The 22498-nt window shown below is 41.8% G+C and overlaps 1 protein-coding gene across 1 annotated transcript in view; it reads right to left on the bottom strand.

Annotated features, from left to right (window-relative positions):
- Nucleotides 1-9387: 9387 nt before the first annotated feature.
- Nucleotides 9388-22498, bottom strand: part of ONECUT2 (one cut homeobox 2) — a 41003-nt gene continuing 27892 nt past the window's right edge. Inside the window, exon 2 of the mRNA XM_079108688.1 lies at nucleotides 9388-10366. Within this exon, the coding sequence (XP_078964814.1) occupies nucleotides 10080-10366 (287 nt within the window). The 3' untranslated portion in view covers nucleotides 9388-10079. The remainder of the gene's footprint in view (nucleotides 10367-22498) is intronic.

Raw genomic sequence — 22498 nt, 5'->3', positions numbered from 1 at the left:
GCAAATGAACACAGATTGTTTCTTCAGCAAAATATGAAACTGTAAACTTTGGGCTCATTCTGCAACTTTCCCCAATCCAGAATAAATAAAATCCAAAGGGGAAAAAAAGAACATACATTTTCTTTTTAAGCGCACCTTTTCGTCTATTACAAAAGCACAACCTAAAACGTATAAAGCTTTTTTTTTTTCTTTTTTTAAATTACAGTTACCAAAAGAAACAGTGAATAATTTATTACATACGCTATAATAACATTACTCTAAACACTATTATCTATGAGGTATATCTGAGAAAATTCGGTAAGGAATTGCGCGGTCTGCATTGCCAACATGCCCAGGTTCATATTAAAGCTTTGGAACCGTGAAGAACTAGAAAAGGGGAAGAACGGGAGGCAGAAGGAGGAGACATAAAGAACCTTTGGTATTAGTACAAATCTTGTTCTTTGCAGGGTTGCATTGCAAAGCACCACAGTACAATAAGCCCACCAATTTACTGTATGGAGGCCCAGTTGAAGCTGAGGTATTCACAGGAAGGATTAAAAAAAGCACAGAGAGGTCCAGACTGGCTAAATCGTTGCTTTGGTTCAAGCAAGGCACTCGTCCCGTGGTTATGTCACACTTTGCAAGTGAAGCATGAGGCTGAGGGGGGATTGCTGAGGCGGGGTCTGCCACGAGGGGATGTTTTCTGTGTCCAGGCTGCCATCGCTCTCTCTAGGTTCTCACTTGTGGGGCTTGGTGGTAGGAAGACTGGGGAAGGTTATGTTTGCTTATGGGGTGGGGCTCTGCTGCCTAATGAATTAGGCCATCTTTGTTGTCTCCCAGGTACTCTGGGAATTCTATTCCTAATATGAATTTGGGAAGAAAATCAAAGCAATTTACTACTTGGAAGGAAGGCCTTACAGGTTCGCCTCACAAACGGAGAAGATGGAGCTTTGAGCTTGATGGGACTCGAAGGAACTTTCACCGGCATCAGGATGGTGCATGGAAACCTCAGAAAGAGAACTGAATGTTTCTTGGTGTGTCAATCTATTTTCTAATATCCCTCTACTACCCACTCCGTTGATGTGTGGAACTGATGAATTCATTGGTCTTTTCCTTTGTTACCTTTATTGTATAAATGATCTCTTAAAAAGCTCAAAGATTACTATATTGGGTGAAATGCAAAATACTAGAATTCAGTGAAGAATTATATAGATTACATGTGTCTAAAACCCATTTGGTCAGAAGCTGAAGATTCATTGTCTAACATACAAATCACTTTGATGAATGATCTTAATGATTTATCATTTAATGGAATCTAAAGAAACTTCAAGAAGACCAATTAATTTCATGACTAAGAAAAAAAGAGAAGCAACTTAAACCACTTTTTAAACAAGCATATCAATTCCTCTGAAAATTTGGGGTTATTCGTAGTTACTGTTTAGCATCAAATAATGTTAGCTTTAAATTTTTCTCATACATATGGAGTTGGCTTAGAAATGAAATGTAAACCCTATAAGTGAAAAGGAAAAGGAAAAGAACTGATAGCAGAAATGTCATATGTGCAAATGGCAATTGAGTTCCCTTTCTTGGTAAATACTGACTTTAAAAAAGGCCATAATAATTAAACTCAATGGGCCAAGAATGAAATTTCTCCTCCCAGTGAATTAAAAGCTTATTTACACAATACTTTGGAATGGGGAGGTTGGAAAGCAATCATACTCTTTGGATCAATATGTACTTCCCAGGGCAGAAACCCCCCGCATGAGCCCTAATATTTCAAGGCTGGCTATGGGACTAGGCAACTGATCGTATGTGACTCTGTGGCAGTATAACTAGATAGGTACTGAATGTGCCTGTGATTATTCTCAGAGTTAAAGTGTTAAGTGATAAGCCCCAGTCCCTGCTCATTGCTATAGGACTGCCACTTTCCTGTTTGCCTACATGTAACCAGTGTCACGCAGAGGTGGCACCACACAATGGAGCGCTGGGGCAGAGCAGGAGGCTGAGAATGGGCTTTGGCGCCACGGTTATTTGACTTGGATAACTACTTCACTTCTCTAGACCACAAGGGCATGGGCTAAATGACTCCTGAGGTCCCTTCCAGCTCTGCTACCCAATGGTTAGAGTTTCTAAGGTCTTGTAATTGGAACTCTTTGCTGTGATAGCTCCAAGCAGAGAGAGGTCATGGCTAAGACTGAAGGCCATCTCCAACCAGTCTTCTTCACCAATTGGGAATTGGAATTTAAGGAATCCAATTTCACCAGCATCCAAATTTGCCTCCTGACCACATGGAGGGGACAGCAAACAAATGAGAGAAACACAGAAAATATCCCTTTCTAAATTAGCAGCCGCCATCACATAGATAATTATTTCTTTGGGGTATCTGAGCTGTGGCTGTACATACCATACGTCAGAGAGAATAGTTCAAATTATAAAAGAGCACAAGCAAAATGCAGACCGCACAGAGAAAGAAATCTTTGGTATCTTTGGTGTCATCAACACGATTAAAATTACAAATGGAAAAAGTCAGTGAGGTAGCCTTCTTTGGTTCTCACTAGAAATAGAAAGTTTTTCCTTTTTTTCTTTTTTCTGCTTTTTTCCCCCTCTTTTGTTGCTTTACACACACACATAGTTCATTCTTGGAAGCAGCTAATGTAAGGGTTTCTCTCTCTCTCTCTCTCTTTTTTTTTTTTTTTTTTTGTCTATGATTTTTTTTAAACTTATTTTTCCAGTTTCCATATAGAAGCCCCGAAATCCAGGCTGGTGAAGCAGGGTCTCAGCTTACGTTTTCTGAATGCACAGGTTCAGGATGAATAGTCATTGCTTGTCCACAAAATTTGCTCTGTTGTTCTGACAGCAAACAAACTGCAGTGCTCTCTGTTGTTTTAAATAAAAAATATAAACTATACAGGGCATCTGTCTCAGATGCTGAATAAGTTAAATAAATAAGTTACAATATGAAGGCTCTGAGGGCCCCAATAATTAAGAGGTGAAGTTCGCCTGGTACCAGGTAGGGCTGTGAACTTAAATTAAATAATTTAATAATCATTACTTAAACTATTTAAAAAGTTAATTCAAGAAGGAAAAATACCCCGAATTCTTTTTTTGTAACCTGTATTTCTTCCCTGTCTGTAACAGAATTTCACTGCTTTATAAAGCAAACTAAACTTTGAGAATATTCTAAGTAAGATCTTGCATCTCTGATGCACCTCTGGTCTAGATTTTGATAAATAAGTACAAGAAGTAAAATTGAACTAAGGAAGGATGATTAAATAATTACCCCCAATTCTATACATTTATGTACTAAAACTAATTTAATAAATTAATTACATTAATAGTACTTTACGTATTGGGTCATAACCCAAAGAAACAAGATTAAAAAAAAATTGGGGGGAGGGTCTTCATTTTTTGATGGACAAAATGTATAATCTCTTTCTATAGTCTAATTGGAAATAAAGCAAGAAAGGATAGCCTCTAAAGCTTACGTTAAAGATCATTTAGATGTGACAGCGTGAGAAAAATAAAATCACCACTCCTCCCTAGCCAGTGCAGCCTCCCCAGGACCACGGCAGCATTGTCTCAACCCAGGAAACCAGAGCCCACTTTCTCCCATTGGTTTGAGCTTTACTTTGCTATTTTTTCCTTCTTTTCCTTTTTCTTTTTTTTTTCTTTTATTCTTTTTTTCTTTTTTCTTTTTTTATTTTTTTCTGTCCTTTTTCAGGTCTTTGGGTTTAGCTTTAGTTATGAGAGATCCAGAATAAAGCTATTCAACCGAGGTCATAAAGTGTAGGTGTCCTTCTAAGAGAGACGATTAAATAATATCCAAGGTTCCTTTACAAGTTGTTTATCTTGGATGTGCCCAAATGAAAGTAACTCCAAGTATACACAATAAAGATGCTGGGATACTTTTTATATACACATATGTATTCCTGCACTTTGGTTTTCAATGTTACAATAAATAATAATGAAAACAATGTACATTGTAAAAGTACCACATACATGTTACAAGGTGATTTAAAATTTATTTATTGTAACAGATTACAGTATATATGTTTTGAGTATGTCTGTACACACTTGCATGTACACAGTCTAGACACCTATGGGTAATGTTTCATATAAAGACAACTATGAGAATACCTGTTGAAATATGCATCTAAAGCTGTATACATCCAAGCTGACAGACCCTATAAACTTTAGGCAAACTTACTTACCAAGGTTTATGCTATATGAAATGCCTGCTGCTAAAAATGGATCGAGTATAAGACTTCAGTGGAATGAACAAACCTGTAGCCATGTGTTTTTTTTATTATACACATTTCTCCACTAAAAATGTATTAGCTGGTCAATTTCAATCAACCTAACTCAAAACCTGTATGGGAAAGTTTGGCCTACAGCTTTCATTTCCCCTAGACTGTCAAAGCCACTTTGGCATCTGAGGACAATGAGCAGCCAACGTTCTATGTGATTTACACCACAGACCATGAGCCTCAAGCAGAGGTTTTGCAACTATGTGAGGTCCTATATCATTTCAGTAATGATTTTTGTATTTCATAAGTATTTCTGGACTTTCTAAAACAAATGAACAAACCACCCCTCCACTCAACCTTGGAAAGAATCAACTCATTGACAGATAAAGGCATTGGGACATTCGTACTTAAAGCCAATGTCTTTATCTTATGAAATTTATACAACCAACTGGGGTGCCATTCTTTAGGGAGGATGTTTGTGACCTTATTTTAAATCTGGAATCTCTTGTTGTTTCAGAGGTGACTTGGTCTTAGATAAAGGTACAAAATTATTAAGCTATCCAGTTTTGCGGATAAATACCAGAAAGTTATAGGTACACCCGCTCTATCCCTTCTTTTATCATTTCCCATTCACTTTTCTTGGTTAAGCAACAATAACAGCAAAAAGCTCTGAGCTATTGTGAATCCAGGGAGTTATTGCCAAAGTACTTATGTTTGGGTCTTGTGGTCAACCCTGATTTAACAGCAGGTATCATCCCTTTTTCTCCAGTTTTTATGGAGTCCATTGGTCCATTTTTCTTCAACAACACTAGAACCCTGTCTGGTCTTAGATTTTGGAAAATTCTCATTTTACAACCTCTTAAAGACCTAGGTTCGCTGCAAAGACATGCTGTCATGCTACTGATAATGACAGAGACTTCTAGAATCCTATCAACATTTTCAAAAGTGGGAAAGTTTCCCCCATACCTAGGTAGCAGTGGTTATTAAGATTTTTTTTTTTAAATATGCTCAACTTTATTGGCAATAATATGTGAGTGGCCAGCATAGACAAGGAAAATGGTTGATTATTTAAAGGGTATTTATATTTGGCTTTGAAATACACTACTGGACTTAGCAAAGTGTGGGGGAGGTCTGTCAGATTTACTTTCCTAATTTTGATTTTATTTTAGCTTGAAATGAAAATGAGCTTGAATTTTCTAAGCCCACAATTGCTAAGAGCCTATGGGAAAAGCACTGCTGTGCAGCCAACTCTGAATTTCCCAGAGAAAGCATTGCCCTGGGTCCTTCTTGGCTCGGGTTAGCCTGTGACTGTGTGTGCCACAGCCTACATACTCTTTTACATTTTGGAGAAAGCTTTTAAATATTAGTGTTAAGGGTTTTTTTTTTTTTTTTCGTTATTGTGGTTGCTTTCCTTTAAAAGATAAATCTATCAGTTTTGCTTTTTAAAAAATTTCTTAGAATGAAACAACTATATCCCCAGTATCAAAATCACATTGAAACCAAACATGAAACCTAACCTAATTGTGTAAAGGCATAAAGTAAAATATCTTTCCACTTAATAGCCGTGAACATTAGAATTTCTGTTGCCTCAACCCTGTTGTTGCTGATGACTGAGGCATGCCTCAAATTTTTCTTGGATTGAGGAATGGATTTTAAACTGTAACCAAATCCAAATGGTAAATTTCTCTGAAATTACTAATGAAAAACAATTTTTTAAAAATCCTTGAGGAAACTCAGGGGGTTAAATTCTATGACCTTTTAATACAGCAATTTTTTTCTTTCAGATTTCTAACAAATTGAAATTCTCTAGGGCTTTAAATTTTGATACATAAATGTACAAGATGCACATATATATTTATATATGTATGTAAATATTTTTTTTTTTTTTAAAAAGCAAGCACTTCTCTCTGGTATGACATTATCTAGTATGAGACATTTGTCAAGAGTCCTTGGAGGGAAATCCTTGCTTTTTTTCATACTATGACATCTTTCTCTGATCACCAGAGCACTGGTTTGACCAGTTTTGAAATGTCAGGCCACAAAGGCAGACTGTTTTGGCCTATGCATCTTCAGAGGATGCCAGAGACCCAGATGCTGAGATTAATGTGTCAAAGAAACACTAACCAAACCAAGAGACTTGGTTCCTCAACCTATTCTCAAGAACAACCGTTTCCATTGGCCACAAGTCACAAGGACTTGTTCAGAAAAAGTCAAGTTAAAATCGACCTTTATCAATTTACGTGGGAACAATCCCCTGCTGAAAGATGCTCTTTTCTTGATCCTTTGACAAAGGATACGTGGAGTATGAGCAAGGGACCAAGGGACACAAGGGCAACGTCAGGGAACAATCCCCTAGGCAGGATAAATTACAAAAATCATGGAGAATCGCATTCTCTCACAGCTCCATGGCTGCTGCCCCTGTAAAGGGCCATCTACATGGAGGGAGTGAGGAGGTGGCATGGTAGATGATGGGGTTCTCCGGGGGCAGGGCTCTGGGACTCTCCCCAAAACCTGCTACATGTCTTCTCTCCAGGATTGAGACACTTGCCCCCAACACCACCACCAGGGTCCCACCCCAGTGCCAGCTGTGGTTGCATGCAGGCTTGTCAATGCAAATTGGTAATGTGTACCACCCTGAGGAAACTGATCAACCCATTGCAACAGGAGTTGGACTTCCCCATGAGAAGTCTCCGGTGGATCTATCACTGAGGGGGATCTGGAACACCCTGATGGACAAGATCTCCTGGAGAACCGATTTCTGAGATGGCCATATTCCGTAGCTATTGGGAATGGACCACAGAACCTTCCCAGCAGTTACAGAAGATGAGCACCCCACTGTCAATGGCCCAGATCTGGGCTGGATTTGATGGCTATACCTCACCCACCACCTTAGTGGTGGGTGAGGCATAGAATAGAGATGACTCTAGATACAAATAAAACTCATTTATACCATGAATCTGTTTATCAACAGGTTAAATGGTGAAATACTTGAATTTTCTTTCCCAGAAATTTTCATAGAAATCTGAATACTCCAAATCATCCACAGTAGCAAATTAACTCTGGTATAGCATGAGACATGAGCAAAATTCTAAGCTGAATTTTCAGCAAATGAAGCACATGACAAAAACAAGACATGAATTTGGACAGCAAAAATTTGGGGTTATCACCAATGTCAAGTTGATCTATATATGTATTCATATATATATCTTTCTTTAGAAATGCAACTTTACAGCTGATTTTTAAAAAGCTAATAGAAAAGTAGAAACTGGCCATTATTTTTACATGTTTCCCCCACCCCCAAATGAAGCCCTGTTAAGATGAAGCAATCACATGAATATGAGGTTGTAAATTCCTCTATAAATTCTTTGGTTTTGTGGCTAGGGAGAGGATGCATCACTAAGACCCCTACCCTGACCCTCGCTCCACTTCCCTCCCCTGATGATGAGACTCTGAACATAGAAGGAACCAAGTCTAAGGGTTAAGCAAAGAACATTCAATGACAATATCATTCCCCACACTCTGCTGAGCAGAGAAAATTACTCAGTATCCCAACATCTTAAATTTGGAGTCCATGGAATCTTTTGAGAGATTCCATGTTGGGGTAAAAAGCCATAAAACAAAATAAAGGAAAACAATAAAATCAAATAAATGACCCTTTCCTTTCGTTGCTCAGAGAAACAAAATTGATTACCTTTGTACAGATCAATGACGCTATTAGTATTTTAGCCAGGCAAAAGGAGATCATGAACTGAAACAAAAGATGTGAGAAATCCTCATCTTTGGTATTGTAGCTGTTGAGGTTTCTGTTGCTCTGTTCCGTGTTCTTTTGAAAAACTGCATAGGCACAAATTAAAGACAATCTTCAACTTTAAGATTACCATGTGAGTTGTCAAATGAAGCAGCAGCCACCGAGGCGCTTCCTTATTTCAATTCTTGAATCAACCCTTTCTTTCAAATCTGCTTCCAAAAAATGTCCCAAGAGGTCTATTTGAACACAGTGCGTCTCACTGTTTTTTTTGTGGACTTTTTTTTTTTTTTTTTTTTTTTCTGGCGTGCTTCCTTTTGTTGATGGTGATTTCCATTGATTTACGGATTTATTTATTCATTTAATGGGACAGTTCTATTTGTTGCAGAAGTAGGTGCAGAAAAAGTTTCTTTGGTTTCGATTAAGTAATTCATAAAAAAGTCAGTCTCAAGTGTCTGTAAAGAATCATTGCAGCGTTTGGCTTGCTTTGAACACCCCCATGGTGCCCACCTGGGGCCATTCACTGGTAAATATGCACATCGTGACCTTCGCAATCTCCCAGAGTTGGGTGCTCTTCGCTTGCTATGGGAAGGTGACAGCCAGGAACCAGAGCTGGCGTGGTAAAGCCACTGCCTGGGGGACTTGGCTAACGTCTTTGGCGTAGCTGGTCCACTCAGCCCGATATTGAGTCAAATGCAAGAGCTGAATGCCATTCGGAGTTGCAGAGGTTTTTCTGATTTCTAAAAGTAATCACAGTATTTTTAGGCTAGAAAATGGCAAGTAATAAATGTCTTTGGTTTGCAGTATTCTGCTTCTTTGGTGTGCTGTGTTTTCTCCAGATTTATTCAACTGTTTTGCAAGGATGAGTCAACAATGGAAGAGAGTTAGGACTAGATGACAGTCATGAGCAACACGTATGGTGGTTTAATTTATTTTTCTTTCTAGAAAACACTGGAAACATCCTTTATTAATGGGATGGTGGAGGAAACAACACAAATCAGAAAGAGTGAGAATGAATTACATGGTGGTTGTAATGCACAATAGGAGGAACCAGATGACTAATAAATCAAGAAGGATACATTAATGATCTAAAAAAATCGAGATCTTTTTAAATGCTGCATTTGCTCCATGTACCGTAACAGTTAAATTGGCCTCCTGAGTGTGCGTCTGCGTTATGTACAAACGAAATTTGTAGCAAATTGCAAAATGTGCTTGAAGCCATATTCCTAACAATTCCCTAATGACTTCACAACAGGTGTCTTGAAAATCCAGATGCAATGAATCTAGAACCTTCCTTACTTCTGTTTATCTTCGTTGTGCTTGATACTTTGAGCTCAAGTGAACTGATTTGTTTTTTGACGAATCCAAGACCACATGAGATTTCCAGGAGGTAAAGAAAAGAAAACTGTAAACTGGATCAACTTAAAGCTCCAAACCATTCAATGAAAGATGCCTGAGTTGGAAAAATGGGTCCTTGGATTTTTTTTTTTTTTTAACTTCCATATTTAAAACTTGTGCTCAGTAGTTACTATTCTGATTTTTTTTTTTTTTTTATGTTATGGCTGTGAACTTTGGTGTACTGTGATGTAATGAGGCTAAGCACTTGGAAAACAAATGAGGTCATTCTTGTTGCTAGATTCTTCTCTTGTAGCATCTTGCAAGCCTAAACTTGGAGTCCTTCCATAGGCCAAATTCCCACTGTTTCCCATGGGACTGTGACTGCAAGAGGTTGACAGGACCCAAAGTGGGACTGTGGACATTTTAAGCAATCCTGAGCTTTGGTTGACACCATACTGGAATTAACTTGCTCCAGGAAGGCCCCCATTTGGGTTTCTGGGATGCTTAGCACGTTCAGAGGACAGTGTTTGGTTCAGAGATTAATTTTCAGCTTGCACTTGGACTCCATAGCCATTAAAAACAAACAAACAAAAAGAACACCTGGCCTATGATTACAGCTAGAATAGAAGTTTCTTTTCAAGAGAATTGTGCTTTCAAATCACCAGTGAAGGGCCCCAGCTAAGAATCTGGTGTCTTTTTCCTTTGTGTTTTCTTTTGGTATCTGCTCTCCTTGTTTGGAGGTGACTTGTGCCTGGCAAAGAGTCCTTCCATCAAGCTTTGGTACAAGTGCTGGAGGTGGACGAGGAGCCCCCTGTGCTCAGGTCGTCCTGCCACTTCTCCAGGCTGCGGCGCCGGGCGTTCATGAAGAAGTTGCTGACGGTGGTGAGCTCCAGGCCCAGCTGCTGGGAAATGGTGATCTGCATCTCCTTTGACGGGCGCTTGTTCTCCTTGAAGATGGCGAAGAGTGTTCGGCGTTGGAGGTCGGTGAACACCAGGCGGGATTTCTTCTGGGAATTGTTCCTGTCTTTGTTTGGTTCTTGCTCTTTGCGTTTGCATGCTTGAAGGGAAAGAAAAGAAGGAGAGGAGTCAGTGGCAGGGTGCGGACCAGCGCCGGAAGGTGATCCATTGAAAACATCGACAGGGCAGTACAAGGGGATGTGGACTGTTAAGCTTTATTGCGCAGATTGCCCAGCTGTCAATAAGCAGCCTTCCCAGTTCATGCGTGTGATGGAGGGCATCTGCTAGCTAGTGGGATGGGAGAAGGGAGGAGATGGGCTGGTTACAGTGTTGTTTGGACCAACTGAAGTCGTCTTTCACTTTCAGTCCCTGTGCCCCTGCACACCCTAGAATTCTTTACTCTGAAGTCAGGTGTGGTAAAGGACTCTAGGGGAACCTGGCCAGTCGGTTGCTCTTATGGTCATCCTCTATACTTGTTTTAAGCTGAGCTGAAATTACCTTCTGGTGTCAAAGCTTAAAAGTACATATTTTTTTCAAAATCAAGGATCCTACCCATATGACTCTAAAAATTGTTAACAGAATGAAATCTACAGTTTGGGAGAATTAAAACAAAACAACAAAAGCCCCCAAAACAAACACACACAAAAACAAAGTGAGAAGGACCACAAAAAAACCAGTTGGTTTATCCAACTCTAACTTGGCTAATTTGAAGCGAAGCCAGTAGGAGAAGACAGAGAGCGAGGTTGGGAACAGAAACCGAGGGATACAATGACAGGGCTTTAAGGTCCCAGACTGGTCTGTTACTATGGGCAGGGTCTTTTTGAATTGGACACGTAAGTATCCACACCTGGAGGGACACATGCAACCAGGACATTAATGTGTCATCGCCTCTTTGTTAGCCTGTAGGCAGTGACCAGATCTGTCTAAGATTCGACTGACTCTTTTTGGAGCCAGGGACCCAGTGAGTGATTGGAACCATGATGACAAATGGCCTCTTGTCTCTTCCAGGGAACTGATCGGCTTCCTAGACAGATTTGTTTTCTCAGCAAAGTGACTTATAAGGGTTAAATGATACAGTACATACAAATCATAAAGTTAAGACATGAGGACATGGGTTAAAATCACTTGAAAGAAATCCCAGCTCCCCAGGGGTTTGTACAGCCTCACCCAAGCAAACTGGGGAAAGTCAGGGAAGGGAACAGAGGACTGGATCAGAAAGCCTCTCCTGGAACTGTATTCAATACTCCCCTGGACATTCAGCCCCCGGTTAGGAGTCTTTTCAACTGGACTGACATTTCCCCACATCAGGCATTCAGGGTGACGACTGGATGTATTTCTGTACACCTTAAAGTCCTGGTCTGTAGTGTGGTTGACTAGTCCCCAGTCTAGGCATTTTCTGTCTGTTGGGAGCATTATGTGAGAGGAAATGTCTTAGGGTTCACTATGAATGTCTGTGCGCTCTTGGATTTGTATGCTGAAATCCTAGTCCCAAAGTGATGGTATTAGGAAGTGGGGTCTTTGGAGGATGATTAGGTCATGGAGGTGGAGACCTCAGGATGGGATCAGTGCCCTCATAAAAGAGGCCTTGGAGAGACTTCTTGCCACTTCACTATGTAAGGACACATTGAGTGGGACTGTCTATGACCCTGGAGGCAGGGTCACTAAATTTACCATCACCTTGATCTTCATCTTCCCAACTTCCGAAGCTGTAAGAAATGCGTTTCTATTGTTATAATGTAGCTCATGGTATTTTGTTATAGCAGCCAGAACAGACTGAGGCAGGACTTAACTTGAGTTCAACACTCACAGAAAATACCCTAGAAATGGACCCCCCTGACCTAACTGGCCATCCTTCCTGGTGCATGCTGCACATCACACAGGGAACTAAAGGAGGCACTCCTGAAACAAACAAAATGCAACAGCGCCCTCAAGGGCAGGAAGAGAACCCTCCAAAGGGAAAACTGCTAGGCTATGTCAGCTTTGCCAGACTCTTTCTTCCTGATTTTTCTTTCATTTAAAAAGATTAATCATATTACCTTGGAAAATTAAATATACCCACATCCCCAAGAAAATAATTTATTCCTATCTTAAAACCCATTATCTTGGGGGTGGGGTGGCCTAGGACTTTCTCAGATGAAGGGAGCTTCCTCTGCAGTGGGAGCTTGGACAGCAGGGCTGAAACTGTCTCTCAGGTTCCCAGTAAGCACTTCTTTGCCCATCCTTTGCGTTTTGTTGGATAATGAGTCCTGCATGGTTGACATAACCTCAAATCAGGTCTTCTACAGTGGTGCTCTTGAACTTAAAAGAGCCAGGGAATCTTCTAGAGAACTCATTAATAGACAGATTCAAATGCAGCCAGTTTGGGGTGGGTCCTAAGATTCTGCATTTCTCATGAGTTTTCAGGTAAAGCTGCTGCGGCTGAGCAGCAATGTTCTACTTTATTTCTAAAATCTCAGAAGAGCACCTGATACAAAGGGGAGCTCCAGAGTCAGGTAAGCTTGGGTGAATCTGTTTGCTTCCTACCCTCCCTCTCATGGATTAGCCCTGTCACCCTAAGCTGGGAAAATCAGGCAGGATGATTTTCATTTTAAAGGAAATAAGTGGAGAGAGAAATTTTTGGCTCTGGGTCCACATTCCAGATTTGCTGCGACCTAGGGAGAGGCTCCATTCTCTGGGGTAGCACTGTGCCCAGCTGCACAGCTGAGGGTCCCTCCATGCAGGAAAGACCTCAGGCTCCACTCCAGAGATCCTGAGATGACTTGACTCTCCTCAGATCCTTCTGAGATGTGGGAACCAGGGTGCCTGGCAACACTGCCACTTCAGGTCCCCAAACCACAGTCCCTGCCCCAAACTCCTGGGGTGCCTAGTGCCGAACCTTCATCTATAGGACTTTGAATAAACAGTGGTGTGGGATAATCTCCTGATAACAAAATCTGGGTAAATATCTTCTGCAAACATTGGCAGAGGTCCTCTGTCAATTAATGCTCCTTTGGATTAACCATACAGCCGTCATTTTGATACAAATATTGATTATTCAAATAATTCTGTATTTGTGTTTTCAGTAGGGTGATTAGACAGTGTTGGTGCAAGTCCATATTGATTTCATTAGGTTATATTTGGTGAGGTATAGATAGATAAATAGATGGTAGATGTATATATTTAATTTCAGAGAAAAATATTAAAGACTTAAAACATCAGCAAACTGCAGAGGAAGACCAGATCAATACATTCTGCCTATCTCTTCCCAACAGCTTTCTATAGCCACCATATTCTGCACCAGCAAATGCAAACCTGCTCCCTGGAATCTGCAAATGTATGGCAAGACCAGAAGCCCAGAATAATGAGGTGGTAGGTCCATTACTTGCCCACAGTCCTTACAGCTGGTAGTAGCCAGCCCATGATTCTTTAAAAAGCCACTGTTCGGGAGCTGAAGCAAATAAACGCAATTTCACTTGCTTTGAAAGTCTAAGAAAAAGTCAACAGATCAAATGATGTGGAGAAGCTGTTATGAGGTTGTGACCTTGGAGTTCTCGGAACCAAGCTGTGAAGCAGCTATAGCCATAGGCACAAGCAGCCTGTAAATGGCTTTTGTATTGTTAAAACATTACATCCTGTAGTCAATATGTATCCATTTCTAAGTGGCCAGGAAAATGCCAAGTGGTTCCCTACAACCCAGGAATGTGCTAGAAACCTAACAAAACAGCAGGTGTTCACAGGTGGGCAGGCTGATGTACTGAGATGATACAGCCCCATACCAGTCTGTCTCTCCTGGGTTCTAGCTACTCAAAGGAAATTCTGCTATGGAAGGTACAAGGCTAGTCCACCCTACTCTATTGCACGTGGATGTGTTTCTTTCTACTCCTTCTCCTAGGAGAAAAGTGGGGTGTGGGGCATGCCATGGGTTGATACGTGTCTTGCAGGATGGTGAGGTGGAATGAGAATCCTGAAAGTGCTCAGCCATTCTTGAATCACCTCCTCTTATTGGGAGGTGCTTCCCATGTGAGGCTATCACAAAGACCAAGAGCTCATGTCCATTTGAAATAGATTTACCTACAGGGAGGCAACCTATCACTATAGTGCCCCATCCTTTGGAAAGACTAAGATTGATCCGGATTGGTAATGTTGGACTGGGACAGACAGAGGTGTACCTATCTCTGTCTAACCGATGATCCATAGCAAAGGCAGCAGTCAGCTACTACTTAAAAAAGTAGTTTCCTTGGTAGACTACTTTTTCAAACCATACAGTACTCAGAGCTAAATAAGGAAATCTGGCCCTAGGTATATGCCTTCTCTGCGTTCCTGAGGTCCACTTATCTGTTACCTGGTGGCCACTGTATTTTCCTCTCTCTCAGGATCAGAAACAGGATGAAGAAAGTGCTTCTCCTGGATGTGCTGCTTCCCTGTAGCTGATCTTCCCTAACCAGGAGAGAGGAATGGATTCTCTCCCCACCGATCCTATTTCCATACTTCCCCAAACCCAACTCCCTATGAAGCCAGGTCTAATTTGTCTTGAGAATGCTCCTGGCATTCTGGGGACTTAGCCTCTGACAACCAGGCTAATTAGTCTTTAGTTCCACCCAGAGCCCACCATGGTCCCTCGAAGGGGCCATGATCAGAGACTTGAGGCGAAGTTTATGGAGCCAAGGATAACTCACATCACCTCAGGAGTGTGTGGGGGGCGTGCAGAGGTTCAGGGGGGCAGTGTCTGTCTGATTCCAGAGGCTGGTACAGTTGTATGGGGGTGGGCCATCCTGGTACCACACTTCACCTTGATTCTTGGTCTGTCCTACAGGTGCAGTGGCTTGAGCTCTTCAAGTTGCCTGAACATCTTCTGCCTCCCCATAACTTGGTCCTCATCACAGCCACAGATCTTTAGGGGTCTTGCCTGGTCAGGGGCTGTCAGTCTCACATGGGGAAATGGAGACCCATGAGCCGATTCTCAGCTGCAGGTGAATCTGAATGGGTCTGGATGCCCCCTTGGGACTTTCTTTCCACAACATCTTTGAGAGGAAGATGAAGCAGAGGTGCAGATACCATTTTACAGTTAGTAAAGTTTCAGTGCCACAGCTTTGTTTAGGGTGACACAATTAGTGTTGGATACTAGATCCGGACTTTAAAACACCCTGTGCAGCCTTCCTGGGGGGCCCATAAAGTAAGGGTGAACCAACCTCAGGCCAGAATTCTCCTGTCCTCCCCACGCTACTTGGATTTTGCAACCTGAATTCAGATTTACTGAGCAACATCCCTGTCCTGGGCTGGAACTCTCCCATTTGTTTTGGAGAATTAAACCTGATGATGTGCAAAAGAATTATTAGTCTGGAGTAATTAGGGTTCCTGCCCAATAGCCAAGTTAGACAGAAAAGATAGATTCTCTTTCCTCCCAGCCTAGAAGCTTCAGGATTTGGGGAGTAATATCTCTAACCACTGGGAGCACTAAGTAGTCATCCTACTGGGTGCTCATGAATCAACTGAGATGGCCTAAGCAAGCTCTGGGTGTGAGCTGGCAGCAGGGCCAATGTAGTCTTATGGGGTCTCCAGGGTCTGGAAATGTTGGCTTGACCTTTCATTTCTGATCTTTTGCATTTGATTTCTAGAGTCATCTCTCCAGTTTCCCTTCAACTCTACTCTGACTTCTGCTCAAGCTTTCCAGCCTATCCCTGTCCTCCTCGAATCCAGCTGTGCTTTCTACCTCTGTCTTTAACACCTTTTCCCTCCTCCTACTGTACCTCCCAGCCCACCTGGCACCTCCCCCAAGCCCAACAGCATTTCCTATGTAGACTCCTTCACACAGGGAGTCTTGCAGAAATGACTGGTCCTCCTTAATCCTCCTCCCTGAAACCACAAGCACACAGGCCAAATAGCAACTGCCATTGTTAGATGCCATTTGAGCGCATCCCCCAAGGGTTCATGTGTTGGAAGGCTGGTCCTCAGTGTGGTGATGTTAAGAGCTGGTGGGACCTTTAAGAGGTGGGGCTAAGTGGGAGGTCCTCAGGTCATTGGGGGTGTGTCTTAGAAAGAATTAATGTATTCCCTCTCGGACCTTAGTGATCCCAGTGTCCTTTTCTAGCTTCTTGTCTCCCCATGGGATCTCTTCTCCTCTCATTCATTTTTGCCATGGTGCATCTGCCATGGAGTCCTCACCAAAGACAAGCCATGCCCTTGAATCTCCAGAACTGTAAACTAAACACCTCTTTTCTGTTTCTTTTGTAAAATACCAAGTCCCAGGTATTTTGTTATAGTAACAAAATTAACTAATAGAGGTCCTCTCAGAGAGGTGAGGGAATATGTGTGGGCCCTAACTTCACAAGTAAACCCAATGTCAGTTGAAGATGCTGTAGTTGACATAGGGGAGCCAATGCTGAAGAGGGACTCCTAAAGCAGTCCCTTTACTGCAGGCTGGTGACAAAGGGCTGGAGTTTAGTGCAAACAGGTTTGCTGAAGGATTAACCCCTGCCAGACTAAGGTTCAACCTAGCCCCCTTCCCCTTGGGAAAGGACCACTTTACTGCCCTTTACTGCCCTTAGTGTGAGTGACAAAGAGTCTCTCAGGGCAGACTCTGGAAGGAAAGAGCTGAGGGAACTGAGGCTTATGGGAAGCAGGTGCCACCCACAGAGCACAGCAGCCCCACAGAGGAGCTAGGGTTGACTGACTGCAGAATGGCCCAGTGCTCTCACCCTCTGCAACATGACTATATCTGCTCCAGTCAGAAGAGTGTGTGCTTGCCGTTCTCATGAATACTGGATGGCCCTCTCACTTGCTTTGGCCTACAGAATGTGGTGGAAGGGACATTGTAGCAGTTGTGAGGCCAGGCCCCAGGAAGCTGTGTACCTTGTCCAGGTTCTTGGAACACTGCCTGGCTGCCGCGTGAACACACCCAGGTCAGACTGCTGGAGGAGATGGGCTGTCCCAGCGCCAGCCATCCTGGATAGCCAGCTCCGGCTGACCTAGCAGCTGACTGCAGATGCTCAAGGGAACCAGCTGAGATCAGCCATGCATGGCCTGGATCAGCAGAACCTCCCCGTCAACCCACAGGCTCCTGAGCAAAAATAAATGCTGCTTTGTGCTGCCTGCTTTGTGGTTCTCTGTTATGCAGCATTATTGTGGCTACAGGTAACTGACACAGAGTCAAGAACAACCTTTGCCTTCCTGCTCAGGAAGTGAGTCACATACATGTAGGGTAGAAGCCTTAGCTCAGAACCAACACCTGGCTTCCAATTCTATGTTGGTCATTTATCAGCTGCATGATGTTGAGCCTCAGTTTTCTCCTCTGTAAATTGGGGGTTCTAATGCCCACCACTCCAGGACATCCAAATGCTAGCTGTAACATGTGGCATCTCATTAGCACTTAGTAGATGTGACTCTTCTTTCTTCCTTCACAGAGAGAAAAGAAAGAAGGTATTAGAAGGTACAGTTAAGACTCATGATTTGAAATGATTTTCTAAGCCTTCCTCAATAGTAGATGAACTGCTTGGAGGGCTAATGGAAAATAAAAGGTTAATGATTTTTGTTTTCCTAGTGAAGTTGTCTCATAGCCAATTCCCCGCCTCGTGCAAGAGGTAGGACTGTGATGTGTTTTTACATACATGTCAGAGATCCTAATAGGTTCTGGACCACTGGTGTTTCCTAACATCACTAATTTATGTCCAAATACATTCTACATATGATGGATATTGTTAGCCTATAATAAATAATGCAGAAGTGCTCTATTCTCCTTGCATTCAGTAAATACTTTCCCTGAATAGTTTGATATGATCTTGCCAGGGCATATGGTGGGGGGTGGGGAAGGAGATCATCTAGGGTGTGCGTTTGTCAGCAGACTTAACTTCTGAGTATATGGGTTTGGAAACTATGCCTACAGGAGAATCCTTTTCATCTTCCAGCTGGAAAATCTGAAGCTCTTGCTCTTAAAGGGCTTGTGCAAGAAGGGGAGAGAATGACCTTCCCCAGCAAGGAGGGCACATCCAGAGAGAACACGGGTATGCAGCTGTGTTGGAAAGATCAACGGAGGCCCTCAACGAGAGTTGTGTTGGAAAAAAAATCAATGACAAACCTAAGTTCACATTTGTACTGTTGGCCTCATTCCCTGCAAAACCTATGAGTTTTGGGGGAAAGAACAAGAGAAATAAACTCCCTATACTGCCCTGCTCTGAAGAGGGGGCCCTTTGACCCTGAAAGAGTAGCAAGCCTGTGGGAGAGGTGATGGTGTTCCGAAAAGCAATTCTCTGAAACTCATTTACATATTCAAGAACCACTAAAGTAAGAATGATAGGGTCCCTTGCATTCAAACAAGGAAGTAAGTGAAAGAAGCACATATTTAATATTCAGTGAGCCATCAATGCTGGGAAATCTTAATCATGCAGGCTTCTTGGGCCAGCAGAGGGACAGGTGGCAACACATCGCTACAGAGACATGGGGAGCAGGGGCTGACACCCATGACCTGAGTTCAGCCTCTCAGCAGTTCCACTGGGCACTCAGGGCCAACTGGAGCTGGGGAACTGATCACCTGGAAGGCGGGGGCGGGTGTTGGAGGGAAAAGGGCTATCTTAAAATCATTATTTATTTTATGCTTCTTAAAATGATAGTTTGCCTTTAAATGTTCTGCAGTTTTTCCTGCCTTTCTGATTGCTAGTATATCAACAAAGCCCACCATGGTCCAGGTTACCACGGAGCTTGGCTCCTGAGAACTGAACTTGAACTTTGACCTAATTTCTCCAGATGTCTCTGGCCTAAGTTAGGTGGGAAATTTAATGGTTTTGTCTCAAGGTCTCCATGGACCAGATTCCAATCCTGTCAGGTAGCAGAGCCAGTGACATTCAAACTAACATTTGTTTGAAAGGCCAAGAGCAGAGATGGGAATGTGCCGTGCGAATAGACTTGGAGCCATTCTTTCAATCTCTTCTAATTAAGGGTGTAGGCAAAGCCTTGGCAAGGCCGACCTCTAAACCATTTGGCAAATTGTCCTGAACATACAAGGTACTGGGAATGAATGACCATGTGCCAGTCTAAGTGCTTATCCAAGCAGATATTCTGGGTGGGAGGATAGGGAATAAGCAGGAAAGAGGCAACAAAGAGGGGAGAAGGGTATTGAGAGCCAGAGGGCCACACACACAAGCACCCCCATTCTGGAGACTCTGGATAGTGGGGATCGTGTCCTCAAGTACAGAGACCCAGAGTTCCATGAAGCTTGGTGTTGCCAGTGAATGATTAGCTATGCCTTGGGCTTCACCTCTGATGTGGGGTACATTTCTAACCATGTGGGTATTTCCTGCAGTACCCTCCTCCTCTCATTTGGATGATAAGTGATATACTGCTGTTTTTTCTTCATATCCCAGAGCCCCTATTTGCACTTAGGTATTGGGTGGGTTATAAGCAAGTGGGTCTCGACATGCATCATAGCAATTCAGCAATGTCCATTCCTTGTCCCATGAAAGGCAGACAAGCACAGTGACCATCCTCAGTTCTCATGCCTCAAAGTCGTTTCCTGGGGAAAACAAGTTCTATTCCCTGTTTTTACTTTCAGTACAAAGTCATGGAAGTGCCAAGATTCAGGAAATGAAGGCTCTTAGAGTCTGGAAAATTTCTGTGCACAGGCAGGTCTGACAAAGGCCCAGGATGGCCATAGGGCAAATCTCCCAGGGGAAGGTGCCTGCCTTCATGCCTGAGCTGCTGCATCACTTCTCCTGGCCCAGCCTGCAGGTGAGAAACACACTGGGGCATGTACACCAAGTGGGGATGTTCCTCCTTCCCCTGCTTCCCTGTTGGCAGAAACTTTGAGGACAAAATCAAGGAGCCCAGGGAACTCCCAACACCATGCTGCACCGCCTGTAGGGCTCTCCAGTGCTTCTTGGCTCCCCGTCTACCAACACATGGAGATACCTCTGCCCGCCATCATGGATTATCCTTTACCTGGAAGCTGCCATCTTTAGTTGTGGCAGCTCCCATCCTGGGACACCACATTATCAAGTACTCTTCATGCATCAGGCTACTGAAGACTGGGTGGTTTGAATAGCACATTATAGTTTTGTCATAGATTTTTTTTATTAGTATTATTACTATTATTCCTCCTTTCTATTTTTTAAAATTATTTTTCTCACTCTATTTTCCTCTTATCTATTTCCTTGGAGTCTCTTTCTCCCTTTTCTCATGCTAACAACCAACTTCTTTTGATTCTGCTTTCACTCTTTCCATGATCTAGTACCTCTATATAATCTTATTAACATTACATCCTACACCCCTCCCCATCCTCTTTGTCCACAATTAGGAATTGTAGATCTTATTGCAAACCTATTGTTTATGCTGTAGATAATAATTGAACTCTCATGTTTATTACGACAATACTGTTAATATCTTAATAGGGACTATTCAGTTTAAGGCAGCATATTGTTTTGTCTTGGTAAAATTGATCTCCCCCTTAAAGGTGAGGTATTGGAAACTTGCAGGGACACTGTAAGCCTATAGGAGGGAAACTGCAATACCTCAGATTCACACTGCACACTGCTAGAGGGGAAGATACACAAACAACATGAAAAAACAAGGGAAGAAAGTATCCCAAACAAACCAAGATGTTATATTAATAGAATCCAATGACAGCATGGTAGAAGAAATGTCAGAAAAGGAGTTCAGAATGTACATAATTAAAATGATGTGCAAAGCAAAGGATGAGATAAGAGAGTAACTGCGGGCAATGAATGATCACTGCAATAATCAGTTAAAAGAGCAAATGCAGGAAGTGAAAGATAATTTCAATAAAGAGATAGAGATTCTGAAAAAAATAAAACCAAACAGAAATCCTTGTAATGAAGGAAACAATAAACCAAATTAAAAACTCAATAGAAAGCATCATCAATAGACTGGATCACTTGCAAGACAGAACCTCAGACAATGAAGAAAAAATATTTAATCTTGAAAACAAAGTTGACCAAACAGAGAAGATGGTAAAAAATCATGAAAAGAATCTCCAAGAATTATGGGATAACATGAAAAGACCAAATTTAAGAATTATTGGGATTGAGGAAGACACAGTGATACAAACCCAAGGAATGAACAATCTATAAAATGAAATAATATCAGAAAATTTCCCAAACCTGAAGAATGAAATGGAAAATCAAATTCAAGGCTCATAAGACACCACATGTACAAAATGACCACAGCTGCTAGGTGTATCATTGGTGATTCAGTATAGGTCTTAGAGAGTTCACTGATATCCAGAAACGAGGTCATGTGCAAAACATACAACTTTGTATTTACCACACCAAGCCTGAATGAGTCTTTTGTCATTTGTGAATGAGTAGACAGAGGAAAATAGTAGAAAATGGGAAAAGGGATCATAACCTGAGAATAAGAGAAAATTCACTTGAAAGATATATTACAAACAAAGAAAATTTTAAAGATTCACTTCAGGGTTGGGAAGATGGCTCTGTGGTAGAGCACTTGGCTAGCATGTGTGTGACCCTTGGTATGATCCCCAGCACTGAAAATAAAAATCTCTTCATATCACTTTTAGATTGCAGAAGAGATGATTTATGAAATATAAAATTACAAAGAAGAAAAACAGACAAAATCTATAGTAACAAATATCATGAAAACATAGTTAAGATAAAAAATTTGCAGGAAAATGAGAAAGTAGTAGCATCAGAGGACATTACAAATGAAATTGACAGTGTGATTATAATGCTAGGATTTTAGGCAGCTCAGGTTGTATTTCCTGTAGAAATGCATTCTCAGTTATTTAATGACTTAAAAACTTTACTTAACATTTTCTTAATGAAAGGAAAAATAACTTGGAGACACAATACAGCTTAGTGGGAATTTAATCAAACTTAAAAACAACTCAAACTATTCCCACTTGTAGACAACATGATTCTATATTTAGAAGACCCAAAAAATTCCACCAGGAAACTTCTAGAACTCATAAATGAGTTCAGCAAAGTAGAAGGATATAAAATTATCACCCATAAATCAAGTGTGTTTCTACATATCAGTGATGAATCTACTGAAAGAGAAATCAGGAAAACAACCCCATTCACAATATCTTCAAAAAATTAGTATTTGGGAATCAGTCTAACCAAGAGGTGAAAGACCTTTACAATGAAAACTACAGAACACTAAAGAAAGAAATTGAAGCTCTTAGAAGGGGGGCAAGAATGGAGGAAGGAGGGACTGTATAGAGGGAAAAGTGGGGTGGGGGGAAGGAAAAAAAATAACAGAATGAATCAAACAACATTACCCTATG

The sequence above is a fragment of the Sciurus vulgaris genome (assembly GCF_902686455.1).
Source record: "Sciurus vulgaris genome assembly, chromosome: 13".
In the NCBI taxonomy this organism is placed as follows: Eukaryota; Metazoa; Chordata; class Mammalia; order Rodentia; family Sciuridae; genus Sciurus; species Sciurus vulgaris.
The sequence above is the reverse complement of the archived record's forward strand: the minus strand, read 5'-3'. Positions and strand labels throughout refer to the sequence as shown.